General features: G+C 43.8%; 1 protein-coding gene across 5 annotated transcripts; it reads left to right on the top strand.

The window, feature by feature from the left end:
- Positions 1-105: 105 nt before the first annotated feature.
- Positions 106-23,524, top strand: DRC9 (dynein regulatory complex subunit 9). Of its 5 annotated transcripts, none has more exons than XM_075761363.1 (10): positions 106-161; positions 5,264-5,411; positions 8,828-9,072; positions 10,243-10,371; positions 12,460-12,541; positions 19,269-19,430; positions 19,640-19,714; positions 21,327-21,458; positions 22,670-22,771; positions 23,280-23,524. In XM_075761363.1, exons 1-10 carry the CDS (start codon positions 121-123, stop codon positions 23,421-23,423), a joined length of 1,260 nt encoding a protein of 419 aa, XP_075617478.1. In that variant the 5' UTR covers positions 106-120; the 3' UTR covers positions 23,424-23,524. The 5 variants fall into 5 exon arrangements, with proteins under 5 accessions (XP_075617478.1, XP_075617474.1, XP_075617477.1 ...); XM_075761359.1 differs by having other exon boundaries at positions 110-155; XM_075761361.1 differs by having other exon boundaries at positions 127-416; positions 5,268-5,411.
- Positions 23,525-24,135: the final 611 nt, after the last annotated feature.

Raw genomic sequence — 24,135 nt, 5'->3', positions numbered from 1 at the left:
CCCCGTTCCCCGCGTCCCCTTTCTCCTCCGGGTGGCGGCCCGGGGAGGGACGGCCCCAGCCCCGCCGTGCAGGCACCCACCGGGGCAGCCCCACGAGGCCCCCGGAGCGTGGTGGTCGCCATGGAGACGGGCGCCGCCGCCGCCACCGCCGCCGCGTCCCGGTGAGCGCCGCAGCGGGCCGGGGCCGCGCTGGGCCTAGCACCGGCAGCGGACGGGCAGGGGGTGCCCGGCCCGGTACCGCCCGTCCAGCCGCTGTGAGAGGACCCTGCGGCCGGTCAGGGTTGGAGCGGGGGGATAAATCCCGGTGCGGAGGTTGAGGAGAGGCCTGGCAGGGCGAGCGGGACCGCAGCCCGGCGGCGAGAACCGGCTGCGGCGGTGGAACGAGCCGAGGAGCCCTACGAGGGGGCAGCGGGGAGGTGAAGGGCAGCGCTTGGCGCTTCTGGGGTGGCCGGGGCTCTGGGGCCCTCTTCTGATGGCGGCTCTCTCGGCCCTGCCTGTCTTCCTCTGTTCTCACCTTAAATTAATGAATCATCTCAACATTTACTTTACTCCCGATATCACCTCGGTGACAGAAAACATGTATTTCTACACTCAAATCCTAGCAATGAAGTGTAACATTCCTGTGTTTTCCTAAATAAGAATAGGTGGAAGTGTGTACTTACCTGTTTCCCCCAGTCAGGATCATTCGCTCCTGACTTCTGTCACTTCCCTCACATAGCCAGAAATTCAGGTGCATTTTCAGAGCTGTTTAAGTGATTTAGGAACTTACTCCAGTACAAAATGTGCCCTGGTCATCCTGACTTTCACTTTGTTGCTAAGTCTCTTAAGCTGCATCTGAACATGTGTTAAGAGTGCTTTGATGAAAAGTTGAATCTCAGGAATGAAATCTACTGTCATCTTGTCACCAGCTGGGCTAGGAGAGCTTCAACCTGGACTGAGGAATCAGATCCCAATCCAGCAAGAGAATTAAATCTGTCTGTACTTTGCTGGGCCAGAGTAGAAGCACTGAATACCTTGTAAGCACGTATAAGCAGAGGTTTGTCTTAGAGAGATAAAATTATTAGGAAGTAGGAGCAGAGAAGGGATGGAATATTATGAATTCTCCAAATGATTCTGTTGGCTTCTACTTTTAAGGAAGAGGTAGAAAGCAAAGCAACGCTCAGTAATCTACCCTGTTAACTGTATCAAATGTGTGCTAGGAATCTCTCTGGTCAGAGAAAGGACACAGTCCCTGCTTTGAGGAGATTAAATGATCTGACAAAACACTCTATTTCCCCAGCCAATAAATGCTCCCTAAATCTTATCTTTTCCTGTCCCATACAGATTTAGTCCCACATGGGACATACAGCTAAAAGTAGCACCATGTTTTTCATTCCTGCACTCAGTTGTCCCAAGTTCTCATCAGTACAGCCTCAGAGAGCAGGAGCAGAAAGTCTTTCTCTACAGTCAGGATGAAACCTAAATTGCATCTCTAAGCCAAAACCAAGATTACTTCAGCTTTTCAAGGTTTCTTTTCTTTTTTTTTTTTCTTCTTTTTTTTCTTTTTTTTTTTTTTTCAAATGAGCAACTTATGTTCTAACGTTCGTAGTGGTAGGCAGAGTTTTGTAAGGCCACAACTATTTTGGTTGCCTAAGAAACATTTTTTGGGGGTGAAAACTAAGGTATTTCTGATTTATTGCCCAGCCACTGCCACTGTGGAGATTCAGAACCTCTCTTTGCCAGTCATTTGCAAAACAGAGCTAAAGGAGATGTGACATTCTCAGTTTTGAATTTTCTTACTGGAATTCATCAATATCTCCTTAACTGACTAAAAGGAATGCTGCAAAAAATGCTGCCTTTGAAGCAATTTTAGTTTATCAGGCAGTAGGATGGGAGAAATGTGCATCCAGGACTCTCATACAGCAGAGGCGGTTGCAATCCCCAAAGGAACTGGAGGCCAGACCTTTTATACTGTTGTTTTAAAAATTATTTCTTGATATGTTTTTCTTTCCCTTTAGATCAGCAGGGAAAGAATGTCAACGTAAACTCTTGGGGAAAGCTGAATCCTTCACATAGCTCTTTTTTTTATTAATAGAGTTTAATGAAGGAGTTCAGCAAAGCACAGTGATTAAGGTCGATGCCAATGGCTGCATCAGGATGGTCTGTGGGCACTGTGTTAACACTAAAATCCAGGGAGAGCGGCGCTCTATTTGTGGTGTTTCTTAATGCCCCAGACAGTGGTTTTCTTCTCACTTCCAAGTCAACATAAGCCCAGAGCGTACTGGCTTGGCACATGCATCTGCTGAGTGAGTATATGGTTATAAGAGGAGATATATAGGAGGAGCAAACCAGTAGGCTTTAGAGAAACATTCCAGCTGTGAGCTTTCTTAATGCACATTAATATCTTGAGTTAATTCTCTCCTGGACAGAAGCTGGTGATGGGATAGAGGAAAAGCTATTGCATCCTCCTTTGTTTCCAAATAAGTCACTTTTTCCTATGAGAGCTGCACATGTTATTCTTCTTTCAAGAATGCCGTTGTAATCATCTCTCACAGCTATCTCACAACAAATCTTTTTTCACCATATTTTTAGCATTAGGACACCACATATAATAGATTATTCTTATGTTGTTTAGATTCACAATATGGATCGTAGATTTCTTAAAAAGATAAAAATGAGTAAAACATTAAAAAATATTTTATTAGTGCCTTTTGACTGGAAAGAGACATTGTCTGACTTTCTTTATGTAAAAATACTTAATTTGTGCCTCTCCACTTTTATCATTGATTCCAAGGTTGAAAAGAAAGGAAAAGTGATGGTTTTAGTTTATTATACAGATTATTAGATATTTATTTGTTAACAATGTTATCAGATTCTTATCTCAAGCTGTAGTTTTTAATAATTAAGAGAAAGGAGAGAAAAAAATCTCAGAAGCAAAGGGAAGAAATCAGTTCCTTCTTCGTCATAGGTGATCATCAAAAGCCTTGAACGGTGGGATTAATTAGGTAAGTCAGTATAAATAGTACAGGAAGGATAGTAAACATATTGATAATATTCAGAATCACTCCTTTGCTGTTATCTTTTCCTGCCACGATGTAAGCAAGCTTCTTGAAATAATTTAGAGTACCTCTACCATTATCTTATCTGAAAGGCTGTTCCATATTTTCATCCATCCAGAAGTTAGAAACCTTATCATAATTGCCTGGCTTAGGGGAAGTTACACTCTTTTGACCCTGGACCAGTACTATCCTTTAACTTAAATAGCTCTGTCTCTCCCTGGCATCTACTCTTCATATGTATTTACAGAGAGTAATCACAGTCCTCAATTCTTTTAACCTCTTGTAAAACAGAATTTCTATTCCCATGATTACCCCACTAGTCATCTTCCATACCTGTGCACGTTTTTTAACACAAAAGAGTGGAAACATGCACCATGCCTTATGTGAGGTTTACTGATGCCTTACGTGGTGGCACTAATATTTCTTTATATCTGCTGAAAATACCAGTCCTGCTATATCATAGCACTTTGCATTATTCATGGTTCATAACATTGGAGTCATGCCACCCCTGAACCCTCTCTTCCTGTGCTCCTGAATTCATAGCAGAAATTCTTGTGAAAATCCTTAACGCAAGACTGTGCAGACTGGTAGTCTTGCATTCTGGGTTATTATCCACTTAATTGAAGAAAAGGGTCTAGGCTGAAAGGAGCAATATTCCAGTCTCATTGACTACACATGTAGCCACTCACACACTAGGCTTTCTAGTTGCAGTCTTACGCACAAGGAGAGCCACGTTCTGCTACAAAGGACAGTACATTTGCACATGTTGCATTGAACAACTTACTGCAAGAGACAGGGACATCAAGAAATAAATACATAAAATCTAAGTTATTTTTGTTTGTTTTACCTATTACTATACTAATAGACATCTAATAAACCTGCATTAAAAAGTGACCCCTATTTTCTGCCGAAGTGAAATTAATTTCATGTTCCAACTGTAAATTACTATTTTTTTCCAACAAAAACAACAAAAAAGTATGACAAATGGTAACAGTTTCAGGGAGGTTATGGTGAATATGCTTTTTTTTTTTTTAACATTTGTAACATTGCTTATGAAAAAATCACTGATTTCCAGTGATCCAGAGCATAACTGCATCTAAACCTCTTTAATTTTCGTAGAATGTGGCCATGTCTTATCCTGTTAATCACACTAACAGGCATTGTCTGATGTATTTCCTTGGCATGCTTACAGGTTGGACTGTAATATTCTGCAGACCTAGAGTATGTTTATTCAAGTGTTTTACAGATGGCACAAATCCAGTCGTAGGTACAGCAGCCAAATGAAGATTTTGTTAGGGGATGCCGATGCTTCCATTGCAATGAGATTCAGGATCTCAGTCATCTCGGATTCCAGTTGTGCTAGGTGTTATACAAGAAATATCTGGTTTGTGAGTATAGGGTTTGGAGGGATTGTCTAATGGCTTGCCAAAACATTAAAAATCTCTGAGAATTTCTCCATTTTTTGTGCAGGTGTTTTCTTATGCATTTTTCTAAATGGACTAATTTCACTTGCATTAATAGTGAATTTCCACTATTCCCTAGATGCGCTTTCACAATATTCTGTCTGTAAGCAAGGCAAAGCGATGCTTAAGTGTATATCAGAGCAGTTACACATTTGAAATGTGTTTAAAATAATCCAACACAGAATGTTAAAGATAGTTTACTTAGTCCAGATATTGGCTCTTGTTTGACTTGTAACATCTTAAAGTGGTAACAGTTCCTGCTTGAGGGGATTTGGATCATAAAAATGTTAAGGCTACGCAGTAATAAGAGGAATTATTAGATTATGAAGGGTCACCATCTGAAATTTTATAACAGGTGTGGATTTTTTTTTGCCCTTTTAAAAAGGCACCTTCATTCCATCGTTTCCTAAAGAACAAAGTCTGGTATGAAACAGAACAACAGAGGTCTGAATGGTGAGGCCACCACCCAGTTTGTGCCTTCCATATCCGTTCCCTTCTCAGCCTATCTACCCAGATCTGCTGTAGGAGGGACCAGGACCTACTTTGTTTTGTGAAAGCTAAACATTCCCACTGTCCCTGAATGCAGCCATTAGCAGAGCATGGCTCTTCTTATAAACAGTGTATGAAAGGCTATAAACAAAGCTAGGGAAGCATATGAAAGCCTGCAAATAAGGCTATTTCAGGTCTATCTTTAGTTTAAACTACTGTTACTAACACCATACTGTCTTTCTCATTGGTATCTTTTGTCTTTGTTCCTCTTAGCCAGAGCACAGACACTAAAGAAATGGAAAAATTCACTCATCTGGAAGCTCTGCTGTTTACTGCTGTGCTGGAGAATTGTGTTGATCAGCTCTCAATTCTTCGGTATATCATTCCGGTTTCATACACAGGCAAGACAGACATCAGCCATGTATGTGCCTCTATCCTTGATCTTTAAAGAAATCTCTCTTGGTTTTCTTCTTGTCTTGGTTTTATGTCTTCTAGCAGCATTTTTAAAAAATCAACTCAGATATTTTTTCTGCAAAGTGCTCCATGATTGTTGGGTGACAAAACACAATAAAAGTGCATGGATGACCCATTTTAATATTTATGCTGCAGCATCACTGAGAAGCCTTTGTTCAAAGTACCCTACTGACCCAAGATGAGGTTCCTGGGCTTATAATTTTAAAATCTCAGTGGTTAGATGACAAGCAAAAGATTAGGGAAAAGAAAGCAAACCATATGTAAGTTCTTATGTAGATATATAGCTATTTAAAAAATACTAATAAATAGGATATTTAAAAGGGTAAAAAACCCCAGGGTAATTCTTTTCTTCTGTAAGTCCACGCTAAAGCTCCTCTTGTCCCTTCATACAATGAATTAAGAAAGATTCCACTCCAAAATGTATTAGTAACTACCCATTCTCAGTGATCATTATTAATTAGTTGATTTATAATAGGCATCATTGCTGAGTGGGTTTGGGTAGAGGTATAAAGAACAGAGAAGAAGCACTAATGCTCAGGCAGAGGTTTCTTGCTGTGGAGGAAGGTGTTGTGGTATTTCTGGTAGCTGTTAATGTACATGATAGACATAGGAAATAGGATGGGACCATGGGGTAAATGGGTTTAAGTTCTGTTCTCATATATTGTAAGTCATGGCAGGCTGCTTCCAGGTTAAGCAGATTTGAAGCTCTTTTTTAAGAGGAACTCAAGAAAAAAAATGTGTGAGCAGGATGGAAATAAAGCCCAGGATCCAAGTTTTCAGATCTAATGCTGTTCACACTAATGTACCGTTTAAGAATGCAAGAGGAAGGTAAACCAATATGTTGTTTTTCTACCCAGTTCCTTTCCATACTACCTTCTTTTCAAAAAAATCCATGCTGCAAAGCAGCAGAAGCTGGTGTTCCAGTAAATTTCAGGGTATGAACGATGCTTAGACTGTGCAATAGAGGGCACTCCTCCCCTTAAAAGAGCCCTCTGAGCCAGCCTCACCTGTTTCCAGAGGATGCTTCTCCCTCACAGAGCTGGGTGGGAAACTTCTGATGTGCCAGCAGCAAAAAACATAGAGAAAGAGCATAGCTCCAGGCCGGTAGGAGTTGTCTCCTTCAGACACTCAGACTCAGGTTGATAGACCTGCTAAAGGTATGCTTAAATTATAGAGAAAACACTTTATCTTTTCTCTTCAATCACAGATGCTAATTTTTTCCATGTCACTTAAAACACAATTTTCTTACAGCCTGTAAGCCCTATTTGTGTTCTTGAAGATGACAAAACAAATTGAGAAGGAAACAATTTAGAAACAAGAAAATGGCTTTGGGAAGCTACTTGCTAAATTTGGTGCTTTGTACTTTGCTACTCCTCCCCATTCTTCAGTTTACATTTGTTACTGTATTTGTAGAAGACCTGTATTTGCAAAACACCCTGGACCTCTGTCAGGCAAACAAATCAATGACATTTTCAAAGACTGACATCTAAATTTCAGTTGATGACATTTTTTGAGAGGATTAATCACAGTGTTGGCCAGCACCTCATTGATTTTCCAAATCAGGGACTCTTGTACATTGCTTCCCCCAGAGGAAGGCAGACTTTCTATTTGCTGAATTTTGGGCAAAAGAGTAGCAAAAGATAAACAGCAAGAAGGCTACACAGATAGTAACACAGGCAGTTTACAAACTCCTTGCTCTTACATAGTTATTTGGTAATTATTAGCGTGTAAGTCCCTGCTGTTTACAGACAATCCAGTTATAGCTTGTCTTGAACTTTCCCAGACATTAAAAAACATCTATCAGAACATTCATAAGATCTACATGATATTAAAGCAGTTTGTTTGCCAAAAGGGGTTCTTTCTGAAGTACAGCCATCACCAGAAAACTATGTAAACCCTTTTTTTTCTAATTAACTATGTAATTTTCATTGGTCTGTGTATACTTTGCATGGCATTAATTTAAATGTAACTGTCCAAAAATTAAGCATGTAGTCACCTAGACTCCTTCTGTAGTCAGTGGCGAGTCAGGCACTGCCAGAGGCTGATTCCTCCCACCTGTAGGTGTCCAAGATACTCAGAACGAAGCGGCCCCTTGCAACGCCTTTCACAGTGCCCCACGGACTGCGGCAGCATCGCAGGCCACTAAGGGAGTCTCGCCTGACAAGTAACTTCTTGCAAATACTACTGGCACACAGACTTGCTGCCCTGACTGCTTGTTTTCACTCTGCCCTCTGTGCTGTGTCAGCACAAACGTGTGTGTGGTGGTGGAGGGATCTGGACTGACAACTGGTGTTGCTAAAAATAACCTTTTTTTCCCCCTCCTTTTGCTGGAAAAGGTTTCAGGTCAGTGAGTTCTCTAATCCATTTCTCCAAGCAGCCAGGGTGGAGAGTAGGCAGCTATGGACTAGGATGGGGCTGGCAGTGACTGTGTTAGCTCGCTTCAGTGGTACTGCTATTAAGTGTTCAGCCACAGAGATGCCAGTTGGTGGGAAGGAAAATTTTATCTTTTAACGTCCCAGTGTATACACCTGCATTCTTACCCTTAGGACATAAAGCAGAGAAATTCCTAGAAGCAAGGCCTCAGCTATTTTATAGTGTGCTTCTGCTTTTCTGGTAAAATTGTACATGGCCACAAGATACCTTTCCATGTAGAAGAGAGCTGCCAATATTTTTAATTTCTTCTTTCAATTCATGTTACACTTTCTCTGCTGTCACTCTCTCAAAAAAACCAGCTAAGCAGATAGCTGATGTCTATCACTTTTATTTCCACACATCTCAGCTCTGGTTATAACAATAATATTGTAGGGAAAGGTTGTGGTGAGAAGCAGTGGGAAATGTCTGAGATGGAGGGGAAAGAGGCTGACAGTCTTCCAATATATAAAAGCTGCTGCAAAGGAAGGAAGGAATGATTTGTTCACTGTCCCTATGAAGATTAGGACAAGAAACCAGGGGCTCAACTGCAGCTGAGGAGAAAAATCTATCACATAGTAAAGACTGTTGTGATGTGCTGGCATTAGCAGGAGGATGCATAGTCTCCATTGCTGGAGGTCATTAAGAACATAGCAGGAATGACAGTCTGAACCATCATCTTTTGGGGCAGATGAATTCACTTTTTGAGGCCTTTTCTAGTCCTGTTACTTTAGGACTTTTGATGCCATAAACTTTATAAGCCTATATTATGTGCTCAAAGCTAACCAAGATAAGAGTCTGCAAAGAGTAGAAGAGCAGAAACAAACACTATAAACTGCTCTTAGTATAGCTTCATTCTAGTTTATTGTTAATTTTTCTTCCTTTCACATAATGTTGTAGAAGGTTTATTTCTACTGCCTAATGTGCAAGCAGGTGTCTCTTATTCCCTTTTAGACTAGCAGCCAGGAAATGAAAGAAATCATAGAGACCCAGAAGGAGCTGGACATTAACTACCAAGAGCTTATGTCAGCAAGGCAAGGGAATGGGGAAACAGTTACCTCCACATCTCTGAAAAGCATCGAACACAAGCAGCAGCTGGGGAAAACTGAACATCAAAAAAATGTCCCTCATCTTTCCAGCAGGGCTGTGAAACACAGTGCTCTGTCTGTAGAGAATCTCAGAAAAATTCAGGCTGACAGGTGAGTGAAGCACAAATATGATGGCTCTAGGGGATGCTCAGGGCTGTAAAGTCGTCAGTCTTATCTCTTGAAAGCAAAAATACAAGCTTCGCACTCTCCCGCTGCTGGTGTACTTCAGTCTTGGTCTGGAAGGAACACCTCTAAAGAGAGCAGTGGTGTCTAGCTTCATAGGCCATTTAGTTCTGCCCTTTGCTTGCCTCGATGCTGAGTAATGACAATCAGTTTATTTTGAATGGCGTTGCAAAATATTACCTAGTTGATAATGCTTGGGTGGAATTCATGCCAGGTACTAGCCAGTGGTGATGTTCTGGTATCTGGAGTCAGGTTCCCCTAGCAGATATGTACAGGCAAAGCGAGATCTGAGCATTGTCTTGTGAACTTGGTTATTCTGCAGGGCACACAGAGCCTCTATGACAGCTACAGTTATTCTCCTTTATAAAACAGATAATGTGTATAAAAAACAAATAGGGGATTTTTTTAATAAATAAAGTTTATTCCTGCACCTAATCCAGTGCCTTGATTTGCAGAAATACTAGCAGCCTTTGGTTTAAAAGGCAGACTGGGGAGCTGAGCATTCGGTATGCATTTTTCTGCATCCTGGTTTCTGTCCTTTAATGTCATTTCAATAAAGGCTTTAAGAAGATCCTCACAAAAATGAGGAAAATGCAGCTAAAATATAAATACCATATGCACCATGAAATTCAATAAACTGGGCAAGTCCATATATTTGTTAAGATCAGTTTAGGGCTGTACTGGGATATTTTGGCACCCAGATATCCCTTCATAGACACACTTGTCTGCATCCCCAGGTCTCATTTTCCAAGGTCCACCTATCTGTCATCACTACTGCAGGCCAGCAGCCTTCTTCCTAATGGCAGCACAGTCTGGCACAACATGGATATGTTTGTGCCTCTTTGCCATTTCCTAGAGTAGCATTCAGGGCAGAATTTTTAAATTATAAACTTCAACCAAGTCCTAATACAGAGTTCTCCAGACGTACAAGAAGCAGATACCATGGGAGAAGCCCTCCTGGGTTTGATAGGACGTAAGAACAGAAATGGGATCTTATATTTCCTTACCTTTTTAGCTGTAAACAATAATGGATGAAGGTGCCAGACATGGTTGTACTAGCTTTTATAAATTACTGTGTGTTCCTTTTCTTCCTGGCAGGCAGTATGCAAATGATGTAATTACCGTCACTATGAAAAAGATGCAGGAATTGGGAACATTTAATAGCCTAACAGAAGCTAATGAGAGGGAGAAGGCAAAAAAGAGCAAGTTTCATGACATCCTCATCAGGTCAGCATTGTGTTCAGTACTTCCCTGCTTAATTGGTGAAAGCCAAAGCCCATTCCTGCTCAGTACAGGCTAAAAAGGAAAAAAACCCCAACAACCCAACAAAATACAGAAAGGACTCCGCTTTTTCAACTTGAATTATTCTGTCTGCTTTACAAACTGCACTCCTTTCCTCTTCAGAATGAGATAACTCATGGTTCTGATACTGATCTGAGTTAGGAATTGCCTGAGCTTTGACCACAGTGGGCACCAATGTCTGCATTAATGCAAATGTTGCCCCAGATCAATTAAAACATAATGTGATGTAGGAGCTCCCTGATCTTTAATTCTGGTCCCCAGTGAAAGGCAGAGCAGCAGAGAATCTGTTCAAACCAGGGCCAGCAACATATGGTCTTTAGGTTATGTGATGCCCAGGAGAATCTGCTCTGACCCATATGCTAATATGCTCCCTTTTCCCAGCAGCAGCGAGGGGCTAGCACAGATGGTGACAGAGGCAGTTGTCTTATTTAGGGCTAATCCACCAGCCACTGCACTATAGATCCTCTTCTGCCCCAAATCTTATAGGGTATGGATTTGTTATCATCTCAACTCAAACTGGTGATTCTTTAGCTCAGACTCCTCTGCACTAGAGGTTTGGAGGTTTTTTTAGCATGCGAAGGTCTGGTTCAATCCCAAGCCTGTCAGAGAAAATAGCAGTCATCAGAGAAGTATTTGACCATTTTAAAGCTACTTTGTTCTGTGCAGCAGCTCAGGCCCATCATTTAGGGTAGACAGCAAAGCTGCTGTAAGTCATGATTTGTCATGAGTCCAACCTACTGTAACAGCTCCAGTGGTGGCTCAAGGGTTTGCTTCCAGGGCAAGTCCCCAGCTTCCCGTGAAATGCGTGATTTCAAGCACAAAAACAAACTCTTCCTCTGTCTAAAACCGAGGGATTCATTATTTATCCATGGAAGGGACAGAAAGCAAAAATGAAAGCAGCAATTGCTCGTGGAAAAACTACCCAATACTGGAAAGGTGGAAAGGAGCAGACAAATTATAATTGGAAAGGACATAATCCTTTTTTATTCCATTCCATCCATGTTGGCTGTTTTACTATACATTCTTTTCATGGAATGAACTTGATCTGTCTTTCAATGGAATAGATACTTGCCTGGTTTTGTGTCACTATACTTGTCTGAAAGCAGCCTGCAGTAAGACTGGAACTCTTCTGTTTATCACAGTCACCCAGCTAAGGACTCCAAAAATGAAATGTGTGTTTGATTATAAGGTTGTAAGTCTGAGGTACCAACTATAGTATTTACTGGCTTAAAATCAAATCATAAGCATAAAAACTTAGAAAAGCACCTTGAGTGAAATAAGATAGTAAGATCTAGAACATTACAGCATCTGCTTTGTTTTAGACAGGTAAACACTTCTCTAGCTTTTGGCCTTTGCTCATATTCCTTCTTGGATCTCAGAAACTGAGGCAGTGAGTTTTGAATGATTTTAGGTCCAATATGAAAAAAAAACATTCTCCATACGTATAATGAAACTTACACAATTTGGCACTGTCTGCTGATCAGGCATGCTTCTGAACAGAAATGGAGATTTTTGCCTGAAGTGCAGAAACTGTCGCTCAATGATAGGCTTTTCCCTCCCTGCTATAGGAATCACATCATCTTCAAGTCCACTCCAGGTTTTCAGCAAGAGCATCCCCTGTTTTTTGGCTCATTCTCCCTTTCACTCCCATCCTCCTTGCATACACCTCTTCTTTCAGGATTTACTTACCAAGTCACTAGCTTTGGTGAGAAGTCTCTGTTTCTGACTTGCGGATGTGCTGCCTCCTTAAGGCTCAGAGTGAAGAGGAGAATGCCTTTTTTGCTACTCAGCCACAGAAGCAGCTTGTCTTCTCCTGGTCCAAAGAAGCAGGCCAAGCTTTTGTGTCCACTTCATTTAGTTCAGCTGTTAGAAACTCATTGAGCAAGCAGGATAAGTGGGGCAGTGTTCAGATAGGTGCAATGTATCAGGAGACAGGAAGTTCCCCTTCTAGGTAAACAGCTCTTGTCTTTTTTTGATATATTCAAATGATTGCATTCTCCCATTTTTCTTCAGGGAGGAGGAAGGAAAGAAAGAGATAAAGTCACTCCAGAAACAGCTGCAAGATGTCAAGAAAGAAACTGAAATAGAACTTCAGGTGAGATCACTTAGCACTGGGCATCACGCCAGGGGGGAAGCCTGTTAGCAAGCTTGCCTCCACTGCCCAGGAACTAGCACTCAGATGAGAGGACGTGTGGCATATATAATGATCCATCATTTAGGAATATAGAAGTAGAATAATTGGAATAAAGATTTGTATTCTAAATAAGCCTGCTAGTGACTTTAAGAGCAGTGTCCGATGATTTTCAAATGGGAGCTCAAAATGCTCATAATCAGGAGAACCCATGATCAAATTAGAATACCCCAAACCCATTGCTGGGAGTGGCAAAGCACAGGCAGCTGCAGTCAGTGAGAAAGAGGTTATCTGCAGATAGCAGTATCTAAGGTTCTGTTGTACTTACTCATGCAGACGTGACACCTGGCACAGAAGAAAGTGTGACAATGAGGGAGTGAGAAGGAAATAAAGCTGGCATAGGGGCATGTCATTTTTCTACCTAAAATTTTGTCTGGGGAAAATGTCATGATTTTAATCTATTTTCCTAGGCTTCCAGATATTAGAAAATCCCAAACATGGAAGTCCTACACAAGGGCGGATCAATGTTATTGCACATACACTGTCAACTTGCTCTTTCTGGAAAGCTTCAGCCCTTCTGACTGCAGTATGCAAACGGGGTGTGCATGCACAGTAAATCTGGGGCATTCTGGACATGTCAGACTTGCTACACAAGTGCAGATCGATTGAATGACACATCCCTGGTCACTTTGATGCTCACCAGACAGCTCAACCTTGATGCTCTTGTGTGCTTCAGAGCAAAAGCACACGCAGTTCTATACAGAAACATGAAAATGTAGTCTAGCCCTGCTGAGGCTGAGTGTGTGATAGAAAACAAGCAAAAGGCGGATAGGTTCACAGCTATACAAGGACTGAAAGAAGGAACAAGAATCTGACACTTGGTTCAGTACTGAGCAAGAGGACAGCAAGGACATCTGAGGAGAGATGGTATCACTGAGTTTTGTCTTCGAACAGGAGTGGACAGTGATCAAGCCAGTATATAGTTGGCTACAGAGGAATTTTAAGCCACTGACGTGCTGGTGAAATACAGTTTATAGAAGATTAAGGTTTTGGTTTGGCAGCCTGGATGCATGTGTAGTGAAAAGTTTAATTGTAAATACAGGATGGTTGTAAGAACACGAAGGATCTATTGGCACTGGTAGCATATGCAGCTATCTATAACTGATGAAACATGAGAGGTCCAGGGGAGACATTAGAACAGCAAAGAACTGTGGACATAACAAAGAGGAGAAAGAGGAGGAGTCACAGAAGGAAATGGAAAGATAGCAAGTTAGGAGACAAACCAAGAAAGAACAGTTGTGGGAACTAAAATCAAAACGAAGGACAAACTTTTCTTCCCTACAGATTTGAGCAGAACATCTACAGGATGTAGAGGTCAGAGCCAGGACTGAAAAGGGGAGCTGTATACCTCAATACATACTTACTGGCACTGGAAATGGTATGGGAGCCTATTTTCAGCCCCTATGGGACAACCCAAAAGTCCCTTGACATCTGTGTGGCAGTGAAATGAAATAAGCTAGACAGTTCGTCAGGCTCAGAGACTGTATGTTGTCTGCTTCTGCACATTGTCCCTTCTCAGTCAGATTCTCATGGCTCCTGGGAAGTTCCTGTTCTCCCACTCCCCAAACTAGTGTATATGATGAGACAGTTCTCCTTCTGTGTAGTGCTCCTCACACCTCACGTTGTCTGCGCACACAGCATACATACCTGGTTCTGGTGCAATGCCTTCCCAGGGACTGGTGTATAAGGCGCTGCAATCATCCCATCTCGCACTGGCAGCAATGTCCTGGCACTGTGCTGTCAGGCGCTTCTCTGTCTCCTGCCCTGCACCTCTCCTACCTCTTGCAGTCATAGGAAGGTGCGTACCTCCTGTGCTGAGAGAATGCTCTTCTCCGTGTTCTGTCAGTACCTTCTGCTAATTCGGTTCTTGCTTTTTGCCTCATCAAGTGGGATCTGCGCTCATCTGGGATTTTGTGTTTCCAGCTTAAAAGTCCTTTTCTGGGCTTCCTTATAGTTTCAGCTTTGATAACAAATCAAAGATAAGACTACTTTCAAGTAGTGCTTTCCTCCTGTGCCAAAAATAATGGTGTTTCACTGTGTCTCCCAAGGGAGAATAATTTCTATTCTCTTCATATGGGATTTTCCCATAGGCAGTTTTACAGACACTTGCATGATTTGTCACCTTGCCAACTAATTAAAAACAAAAATACAGCTTGCTGATTTTGGAGTACTTTGAACAATAATAATGCACAGACCTGTAGACAAAAGCCTACATGGGTGTCTCCAGTCTAGTGGATGAGAAAACAAAAGCGAGCAAATCTAATCACAGAACCAGAAAAACATGGTCTTTGCTTCACACATGTTGCCTGTATGTTTGTATTTTCAGCCTTGCTAGCTCTTAATGAGATGCTAATTAATGCTGTAGTAGCCTGCTCAGCTCATTTTTCTTTCTAATGGAACACAAATCAAATGCTAAATGTTCTTATTTATTTTGTTTTCTTTCCTCTTGGAAAGCACTGATGTCCCTAAAGGAGCTGAAATGATTGCTCTGGTTTTGCTCTTACCCTTCTGTGCAGGAGCATCGCTGATAGCTCCAGTTTGGCTGCAGGAGTTCTGTTTGCTGCTGCAGCGTTCATTTTCTAGCTTGTACAAAAATACTCACTTTCTCCAGTTTTGTGGACAAGCGATGGCAGTCTGTACAGATTTTGAAACACGTTAATATGGTATATGTTATATAGTTTAACATAAAAATTTAGGAAATGTAAACTTTAGAATTCCTGCATTGCTATTCACCCAAAGACTTTTTATGTCCTGTAGGTTTTGTGGTATATTTATACCATACATGTGTGCAAGTCATGATATAATTTAACAAGCACTAATATTGCAGGCTACGTACCAGACAGAAAACCAAGACATTGCACTACAGTAACAGTGAAAACAGGTCCGTAACTTTTATTCTATGTGGACTGTCATAACACACCCAGCTCCACTGTATCAGCATGCCACTCGGTAGTGCTTTTAGTAGCATGACTGAAATCTGTCACATTGCTTCCCTTATCCTCTCCCAGGAGGACAAATACATTAATGAAATGTTCTGGGGGGATGTTTTAAACATATCTACACACCCACTGGTGCATGTTTCTACTGGAAAAATGCACCAGGCGATTACAGTAGCAGGCATGAGGGTTGCGATGGTCCTCAGTTCCTGGGCAACTTCATTCCTCTGCTGGCACAGCCCTAAGGCAGCTCAGCAGAACCTGGAGTGCTTGGTCCAAACCTGGCTCCAGAGGGACAGGACTTTCGACAAGAGTGCTGTAGGCAACAGCAGGTCTGCTCCCTCTGCCAACAAACTGCCCCTCGCAGAGCTCATTTCCGCTTTTGCTGAGATTGGAGGTGAGCTAGCAGAGGGCTGCAGATGCCGTAATATTGAGGCTGGGTGACCTTCCAGGCCTGCTGCCCTTTCGGCTGAGGCATTTGTCGGGGGCGTGCAGCATGGGGATGATCTGGCAGCCAGGACAGAGATGCGGGCTACGGCCTTAATGTACTGTCCGTAGGGCTGTGCGTTGTGGTTTCAGGGGAAGCAAGTCCAGGCTGCAGCAGGCGTGTAGATCTAAGCATATCTTCAGGCTTTGCAAGCTGAGATAGTGCAGCTGCTAGTGGCAAGACTTGAGCTCATACGCACTGGGTGTGGAAGCAAGGAGGCAGGCAGCAGGGCTGTCTGCCGGCATGCTCGCTGCCTGCACGTAGCACAGCACCCCTTCCCCTGCCCCCTCCAAGTGCCTGCCAAATGGCGGGCGTTGGGTATGCTGTTGGCGGCAGGGGGGTTATCTGACCCTGGAGGAATTCCTGGGACTGTTTACTCCTGTTTGCTATTTGTAACCAGCTGTATTTTAAGTGACTGTAAATTCTAATTGCTGTGGAAGAGCTGAGAGATCTAGGCAGCACTTACAAGAGAGATAAATCAAAGTAAAGGAAAAGACAGGAGTGCGCATACCCTCTCCAGCTAAGTGCAGTTGCTTTTGCAGCCAAACAGCATCTGTGGGGCAGACTCCTATGGCACTGGATAACAGCAGCAGACGGGCCTCTGAGCTGATGTCTGTGAGCTGAGAGATCAGAGAAAATCAGCTTGTTTACCTGCTTGCAAAGCAGACTGGCTCTTGACAACTATTTCCTGGGTTTTGATCTTGGTCTTTGCCAGTTTTGTGATAGTTTTGGCCACATGAGATATGATTTTGCATCTTTGGTTTGGCAGATTCAATGCTGAAGTCATCCCAGAGAAGCAGCTCAGAGGTTTACTGCATTAACTATGAAAGCGCGCCGTATCCTGGCTGGGACCTTTGCTATGATAAACCAGAATGAATAAATATTAACTCATTTTCCCAGTGCCTGTCCCTGAAGTTCAGGGAACAGCACACACCACAGATGGTGCCCACAGGTTTGGAGAATTTACTGTTGAATTTGCTACCTGCAGCCTAATACCAAATGTGCCTTATTTCTTCAGTGCCAGGTCTATCAACAGCTGGGGCTGCAGTAGCTGCCTGCAACTGACTTTCCTTCTCCAAGCAAATGCGTAGCTGTAAACCAGCCGTAGGGTTTTGCATTTTACTTCCCGTCTGCTTTGGGTTGTGTAACCAAGCCCCCAGACTCCCCACCTCTAATGAAGATGTTTTACAACACCACAGACCAAATCCAAACCACAACCGTGCCATACAACAAAGAAAACAAACAGAGCAGATGGGTCTGCATCCTGGCTGAGGCCCGGGGTGCTGGAATCCAAAGCGCTTTTTCCTCCACTTTACTAAAATATGAAATGAAAAAGAAAATAACCTGGTGAAGCATTCATGCTCTGCCCCACCTCTCTAATATCTGAGTACTTTATAACCTAGGCTGAACCCTTCTTTTCTGACCTGTTTGCAGATCCTTAGCAGATGGCAGTAACACACTGACATCAGCAGTGCTTTGCTTTCTTGAGCCCTAGCACCACAAAAATCAGTGTTTTTCACTCCCCAGCATCTCCCCAGTCTGTCTGCCAGCCCCTCAATTTAGACATGATTCCACCACGATACAGGGAGGACAATCTCAAAATGAAGTGGTACAGTCACCTCCCATGTCTACTGACCAGGAACACAACCCCGCCCAGTGCCCATCAAAAATTTAACAGCAGGGAAAACAAAGACCATTACAAGAAACCTTGATAGGGCATAAATAGGTCATGTCTGTAGCTGTCTGCAGTCATATGACGATATGGCCGTAAAATAATACCTGACGTTGGAAACCTTCAAAAAACTTTCAATGCATGACTTTCAAACCCACAAACCAGCCAAGGCCCCTAATTGTCCTGAGCCTTATAAATATACTTTTCCTAGGTATGTCCGACAAGGGGTGCATGGGAAGGATTTTCCTTTTAACTGTTCCAAATTCTTACAAGGAAACCTTTTCCAAATGAGTCATGCTGCATAGGCTTTTAAATACAGCACTATTGAGCTGGCTTCTTCCTGTGGCATTTTTCCATGTTTACAGAGCTAAGGAATGTGAGGGTGCTTCAGAGACAAGATATGTGGGCTTTGAAACATTTAAATGCCAGCCCTTTGGTATTTCATTTTCAGCTGCAAGGTTTGGCTGCTGAATGTCAGATCTGTCATAGCATGGCAGGAAAGCAAAGAGAAAGGCTGTAATGGAGCAATCAGGGACCAAACCAGAGGCATTAAGATTGATCTTGCATAATTGCATGGTGGACTTTGATGACCTTTTTAACTCTTAATACAAAAGTCTAGAGTTTTTCATTTTACAGGCTGTTCTTCCAAGTTCCAACCCGAGATTAATTAACTTTTATCTGTTACTCAATTTCATTAAAAAGGAGTAAACAAAACAACAATCCCAAATCAAGCAAATGCACTTTGTTCCTGAGCACACTCCAAAAGCTGAGTAAATGGGGCATGTTGGCTCAGGATTCTTGCCCATGGGGGAGCTCCCAGGGACAGAATTCCCCCAGGAAAGCTCAGCTCCATTGTGAAACAAGGCTTGGGTAGAGGCTGGATGCTCACAGCCAGCTTTTCCTTGGCACTTCTTCCTTGCCCTGGATGTATGCATTTATATCAAAGTGGGCACCATCTACCTGGTAAGATTTCAAGAAAGAACTGTTTAAACATATGAGTGAGACAAGATTAGATTTTCACCTGTTCTGAAGGTTGTGTTTATACAGTTGCTGCATAACTAGAAAAAAAAAAAGAATCCAAGGAATAGAGTACACTTTAGGAAATCAAACTTTGGCATATGTGAGGCTGAGGCATCATCCTCCTCTTACAGATGCTCACTCATTGAGACAGCCTAATCCAAGAGGTTAGTAAAGCCTAGCTTTAAGCAGTTGAAATTATTTGGCTTCTTTCGTGCTTATAATAAGCATGACTGAATCCATTCCTGGACCAGAGACCAGAAGGTCTGCCTTCTTGTCCCACTCTGTTCATTACCCTCTCCAGAGGTAATCACTCTGATGGGTTTATTGCCTTCTGTATGGGTTTACAAAACAAACTTCCCTTTGAAGTAGAGGTTGAAATGGAGCAACATTCAAGGAAAGTGTGAAGCCTATAGCCTTGTCTCTTCTGAGTTTATCAGGGAGTGAACAGATTAAGAAACAGTGGGCTGACCTCAGTCTCCAGGCTTGCTTTTGTGCCGCTTTGGTCTCCTCCACTAGAACCGAGATAATATGATTGCCTTCCTCAAAGACGAGCTCCAAGAGACGAAGGCCAAAACAAACATGGAGAGCTGCTACATGAAGAACAGCACAGACCTCCAGGTCCACCAAACCCAGAAGAAGTGCAGCAATGCAGAGCATCTCCTGGACAAGGAAATTCAGGTAAGCCCTTCCCCACAGCCCCTGCTGGCAGGTATCTCCAGCTAGTAAGGAAAGAGTCCTCCTTCGTTAGCTTTGTCACTGGGAAAAATGTCTGTGGACTACACAGAGAGCTCCTGCACTCTTGCTCACCAGCTCAGCTTTCAGCAGCATGTATGCACACATGTGTGTGCGCTAACATATCTTATGTTTTCTGTCTGCACTGATCACAGACGTTGAGGAGCAAAACTGATGAGGAGATTCGAGTCCACGTGGAGATTGAAAATTTCCTCAGGCAACACCATAAGGTGCGTGTGACTTTCTGCTAATGCTTCAGATAGCAACCGATAAACATTACATCATCAGTTAGTGCCTAAAGAAAACCAGTTATTGCTCCATCAAATTTACCAGGTTCCTGATTGCTGCTGTTTGAATGACTACTTGTCCTCAAGTCTTAATTAACCCAGCTCTCCCAGACTTGGGATTTACTACATTTGGATACATTTCCTTAAAAGTAAAATTGATGTAATGATTGGCATTGTTTATTCAGGTGTTAGGGATTTTTCCTCCCTCAGGTAGTTGTATTCAGCTAATTGGAAGTTTATTTAGACCTTCTTTGGCAGTAGCTGGGGCTCCCAGCGACTCAGTGGAGTGCTATTGCACAAAGTTTCACAGAGCCAAGTGCTGCACAGAGGGGGCACGAAGGAGGAAATGACACAAACTGCCAGCCCAGTTTTGCCTCGTCTTAATGTGAGGGGGAGTCGGGGTTGGATAATTGCTGACTCACAATTATTGTACCCATTTTCAGCAGCAAACAACTGTGAATGTCCTTGTGCTGTTGATCCAAAGGTTCAGAGCTTTCCTGTCACCACCAGCAGTGCCCATTGCAGTGAATAACACTGGAAAGCATCTTATAAACTATATGACTGGAAAAAAACCTGTACTACTGCAGGGTACCTAACATTGCTGCCAGTACAAAATTTAATAGAAGATAATAAATTTTTAAAACTGTAATTTGAGTGCAAAAAAGTGCTGTATTTTGAGAGCAATTAAATACTGTCCTCCATATCCTGGCACTTTAGTCTGATCAACACTTCATAGCAAGGGGACTTTCCAAGTACAAGCCGCAGCCTATCTGACCTCTAGCAGAACACAGCGTGCAAGCCTCTTTGCTCAGACAGCAGCTGGTGGCATTAGAGGAGCCCACAGAGAAGAGGGTGACCATGCCCCCATCTCCCTTGTGTGTCCAGCTTTGATGCCGTAATGAGATCGATGCTTTTCCTCAGATTATTTTCCCATGCAGGCAGACATGGTTGTTGCTATGGAGAAGTTATTTCTGAATGGGAGGAAGTCATATGGGTGACTGTTTCAGCAACACCTGCCCTCCTATTCACCAGTGAGACAAAGCCAAGTTCACAACCTGAAATTGTGCAAAGTGCTGTCCCCTGAGACCTTATTCCTGGTGCGTGGAGTTTAATCCAGAAAGTGGGCAGGGAGTCAGGCAGAGGATAAAAGCTTTCTCACTGTCAAATTCTGTTTCTTAACACCCCCTCCCTCTGCACAGAAACAAAGAATGGCTTCTGGTTGTCATTTACTTCACCAGGACTGTGCACAAGGCTAACCCCCAGCGCTTCTCCATTCCATGTGCACCTCTGAAAGCCTAACCCAGCCTTTCTTCATCCCCGGTCCAGTGCTGCAGCCTCCATGGTGAAGCCCCAGAGAGGGGACTGCAGCCCACCAGTAATTTATCAGCAGTCCTAGGGGTTTGACCCTTTCAAGGCTTAGACAAGAAGGAAACACTGACCATGCAAAATTTACGGGACTTTTACCACCATTCTGAAAGCAGGCCAGATAACAGTAGCAAACCTTTCCCCTGTACACTCTTTGTACCATGCTGAGCACTGCTCTGTCCCCATCCAGAAGGTGGAAGAGAAGCTGGAATACTGGGTGGACAAGTACGAAAATGACACAGATGCTAAAGACGAAGAATTGGATGCCCTAAAAGCATCAAAGGCAAACAACTTGGAAATGCTGCAGAGACTTGCCGAGGAGGTAAGACATCAGCAGTATCTCAGTGGTCAGCCATGCAAAACTGCATCCTGGCTTTTTCCTACCTGGAAAAGGTAAGGAACCAGGACCATGGAAAAAAAATAATCAGTAATCTTGACATGTAGGATGGGATTATGAGGATTGGTCCTGGGAAGGCAGGGACCGAGTAATCATCTTCTATTTGCCACCTGTGACATCAAGGAGGGATGATGATGTTTACCCTACAGCTATTTTCAAATACCAGCAAGTAATCAGAGAGCTATTGACAGCCTTTGTGAGGGGCAAACACACTGTCCAATCCCATCGATATGGCTCACCTTTGTTGCCTTAGTCTGAACAAATCTGCTCCTTCTAGTAACATCTGGGTCAGACAGGCTGAGACTGGAAAAGGCAGCTCATCCCTCCCTGCAGACACACAGTCACAGCTACGCAGTGCTCTGTTATAAGGGAACTGATTCCCGTTAAAACTGTTCCTGCCCCACACTGGTTTCTTGGTTAACTGCCGGGCTTGGATCACAGCGGAGCAGGCAGCACAGGGCAGGGAGAAGTGTCTAGAAGAAGGGACATTTTAAGGCCAGAAGGAATTACCTTGTAATCATTCCTTACTGTCATTGATGAGATGATGGGACTGAGTTAGATGATTCCCTGCTTTTTGGCTCATTTTTCACTCTGTACACTGTCATCTCAGTGTTCCAAGTGTTTGTACATCTGCTACCTTCCCTGGGGGAGCACGGGTCCTTCCTGCCACCATCTGTTGCCTGAGACGCCATCAGACAGCCATTTTACAGCACAGGATCAGAGGGTTAATTGCATCAAGCCATGAGAGGTTTCACTTTGGCAGCAGCTCTTGGTGCCTTAGGACCGATGGTGGTAATGAGCAACATTTGCCGTCTGGATTCAGGAAAGATCAAATACAGGAGGTGGGGGAGGAAGGTCTGTGCTTGCACATTACCCTGGGGCTGCCAGGGAGCTCTGTGGTGCAGAGGATGGGGACCTCCACCATGGGCCAGAGCAGCCGTGGCTGGGCGGTGAGAAGCAGGTAGTGGGGATGAGACAAGTAGGCAGCCAGAGGAGAAGACTCCGTGCACCAGGGTCCAGGTGAGCCCTGCCCTGCCTCAGCAAGCTGCTGGGCAGCGGGATCCTTGAAGGCTGGCCCTACCATTTAGGGGGTGTCTTTTTCACATGGCTGCCATCACCCCTGTGCTATCTTGCAGTGCCAGACTTTTGAGGAAACTATCATCAGTGACCGGGCGGAAAAGGAGGCCAAAAGACAAGAACTAGAGCAGGATGCCCTGGAGCTGAAGAGCATCCTGAAGGTAAAGGGAAGCAAAGCAGAGGCAGTGCTGCTCTGTTAGCAGTTGGGAGTTAATCATGTGCACCACGGGCTTTTGTCAGGCAGAAAACAGCCTGAGAAAGTTGTTTGGTGTGGGGTGGCACAAGCGAAGGACAGATAAAGCCTGTCCCTTTCTTCTGGGGCAGACATAAAGCCAGCAGCTAGCTGCAGGTTTGAGAAGGGAGCGAAAGGGGAGAAGCCAGTCTGCTCGAATGATTTGGAGCCACGCTCATCACACCGGCCCCACTGCGTGGGCGATACAGGGAGGGTCATGGGGCAGTTCCCCTGCTCATCCCCTGCCACCAGCCACAGATCCCCTCAGCCCAAACATGGATACCTCCAGCGTAACCAGCACAGGCCCAACTGCTGCTGCGTGGGCCAGGGGTTCCCTCCTGCAGCTGGGCAGTGCAGATGCGCTCTGGCCATTGAGCTGTACCAGGTACCCCAGCAAGGCATTTCCCCTAAGATCTCTCTCTCTCTCTTGCTTGCAGCTGCAGGCGTGGTGGAGAGGTACAATGGTCCGCAGAAACCTTGGCCCCTACCAGGCCCTCAGGAAGATGTGGGAGAAACAGCTATCAAAGCAGAAAGAGAAAGGGAAGAAGGAAAAATCTGGAGCAAAGAAAAAGACACGATAAGTAAAGAAACCTGGCCACAGACATGCTTGAGGGCTGTTGCTGGGCAGGACACTGTGGTCTGTCTCTCTGACAGGACAAAATAAACCATGTAACAGAGCTCACACTATTCTGGGGAACACGGTTCACGATAGACACAGGTATGGTGAAGCTGCAGTAACTATTAAGATCTTGAAGCTGCCCTTGGACAGCAGAGACACTGTTCTCAGAAAGGGGAGCTGCATTAAAGCTGTATCCCCCAAAGTGCTTTATTGAAACGTGACAACTAGCAGGAGGTAACCCTGTGAACAGCCCAGTAACTCACCTGCGTGGGTCGCTCTGCACCGGGGACCTTCTCTGCAGGCCCCAGGGCACCGGCTGTGGCTGATGCCCTGGTGTTTGCTGTGGCTCTGGGTCAGGCAGGGAGGACAAGTCTGTCGTGGTTTCACCCAGCCAGCAGCTAAAACAACCACACAGCCGTTCGCTTGCTCCCCCCCACAGTGGATGGGAGAGAGAATTGAAAAGAAAAAAGTAAAACTCATGGGTTAAGATAAAGACAGTTGAATAGGACAGAAAAGGAAGAAAATATTATTATTATTAATAATAATAAAAATTAAAAAATATACTAAACAAGTGGTGCATAGCACAATTTCTCACCACCCAAAGTCAATGCTCAGCTAGTTCCTGAGCCGTGCTGCCTCCCAGCCAACCTCCAGTTACATACTGAGCATGATGT

Source organism: Balearica regulorum, chromosome 9 (assembly GCF_011004875.1).
Source record: "Balearica regulorum gibbericeps isolate bBalReg1 chromosome 9, bBalReg1.pri, whole genome shotgun sequence".
NCBI lineage: Eukaryota > Metazoa > Chordata > Aves > Gruiformes > Gruidae > Balearica > Balearica regulorum.
Note: the sequence above shows the minus strand (reverse complement) of the source record. Positions and strands in the feature narration are given on the sequence as shown.

What these genes read in the sequence shown, in the direction of transcription:
- DRC9 (XM_075761363.1), top strand. Translation starts at nt 121, where the DNA reads ATGGAGACGGGCGCCGCCGCCGCCACCGCCGCCGCGTCCCG. An exon ending in TCCTGGACAAGGAAATTCAG is followed by an intron (nt 19,431 to 19,639) that starts GTAAGCCCTTCC and finishes CACTGATCACAG; the next exon opens with ACGTTGAGGAGCAAAACTGA. An exon ending in TGCAGAGACTTGCCGAGGAG is followed by an intron (nt 21,459 to 22,669) that starts GTAAGACATCAG and finishes GCTATCTTGCAG; the next exon opens with TGCCAGACTTTTGAGGAAAC.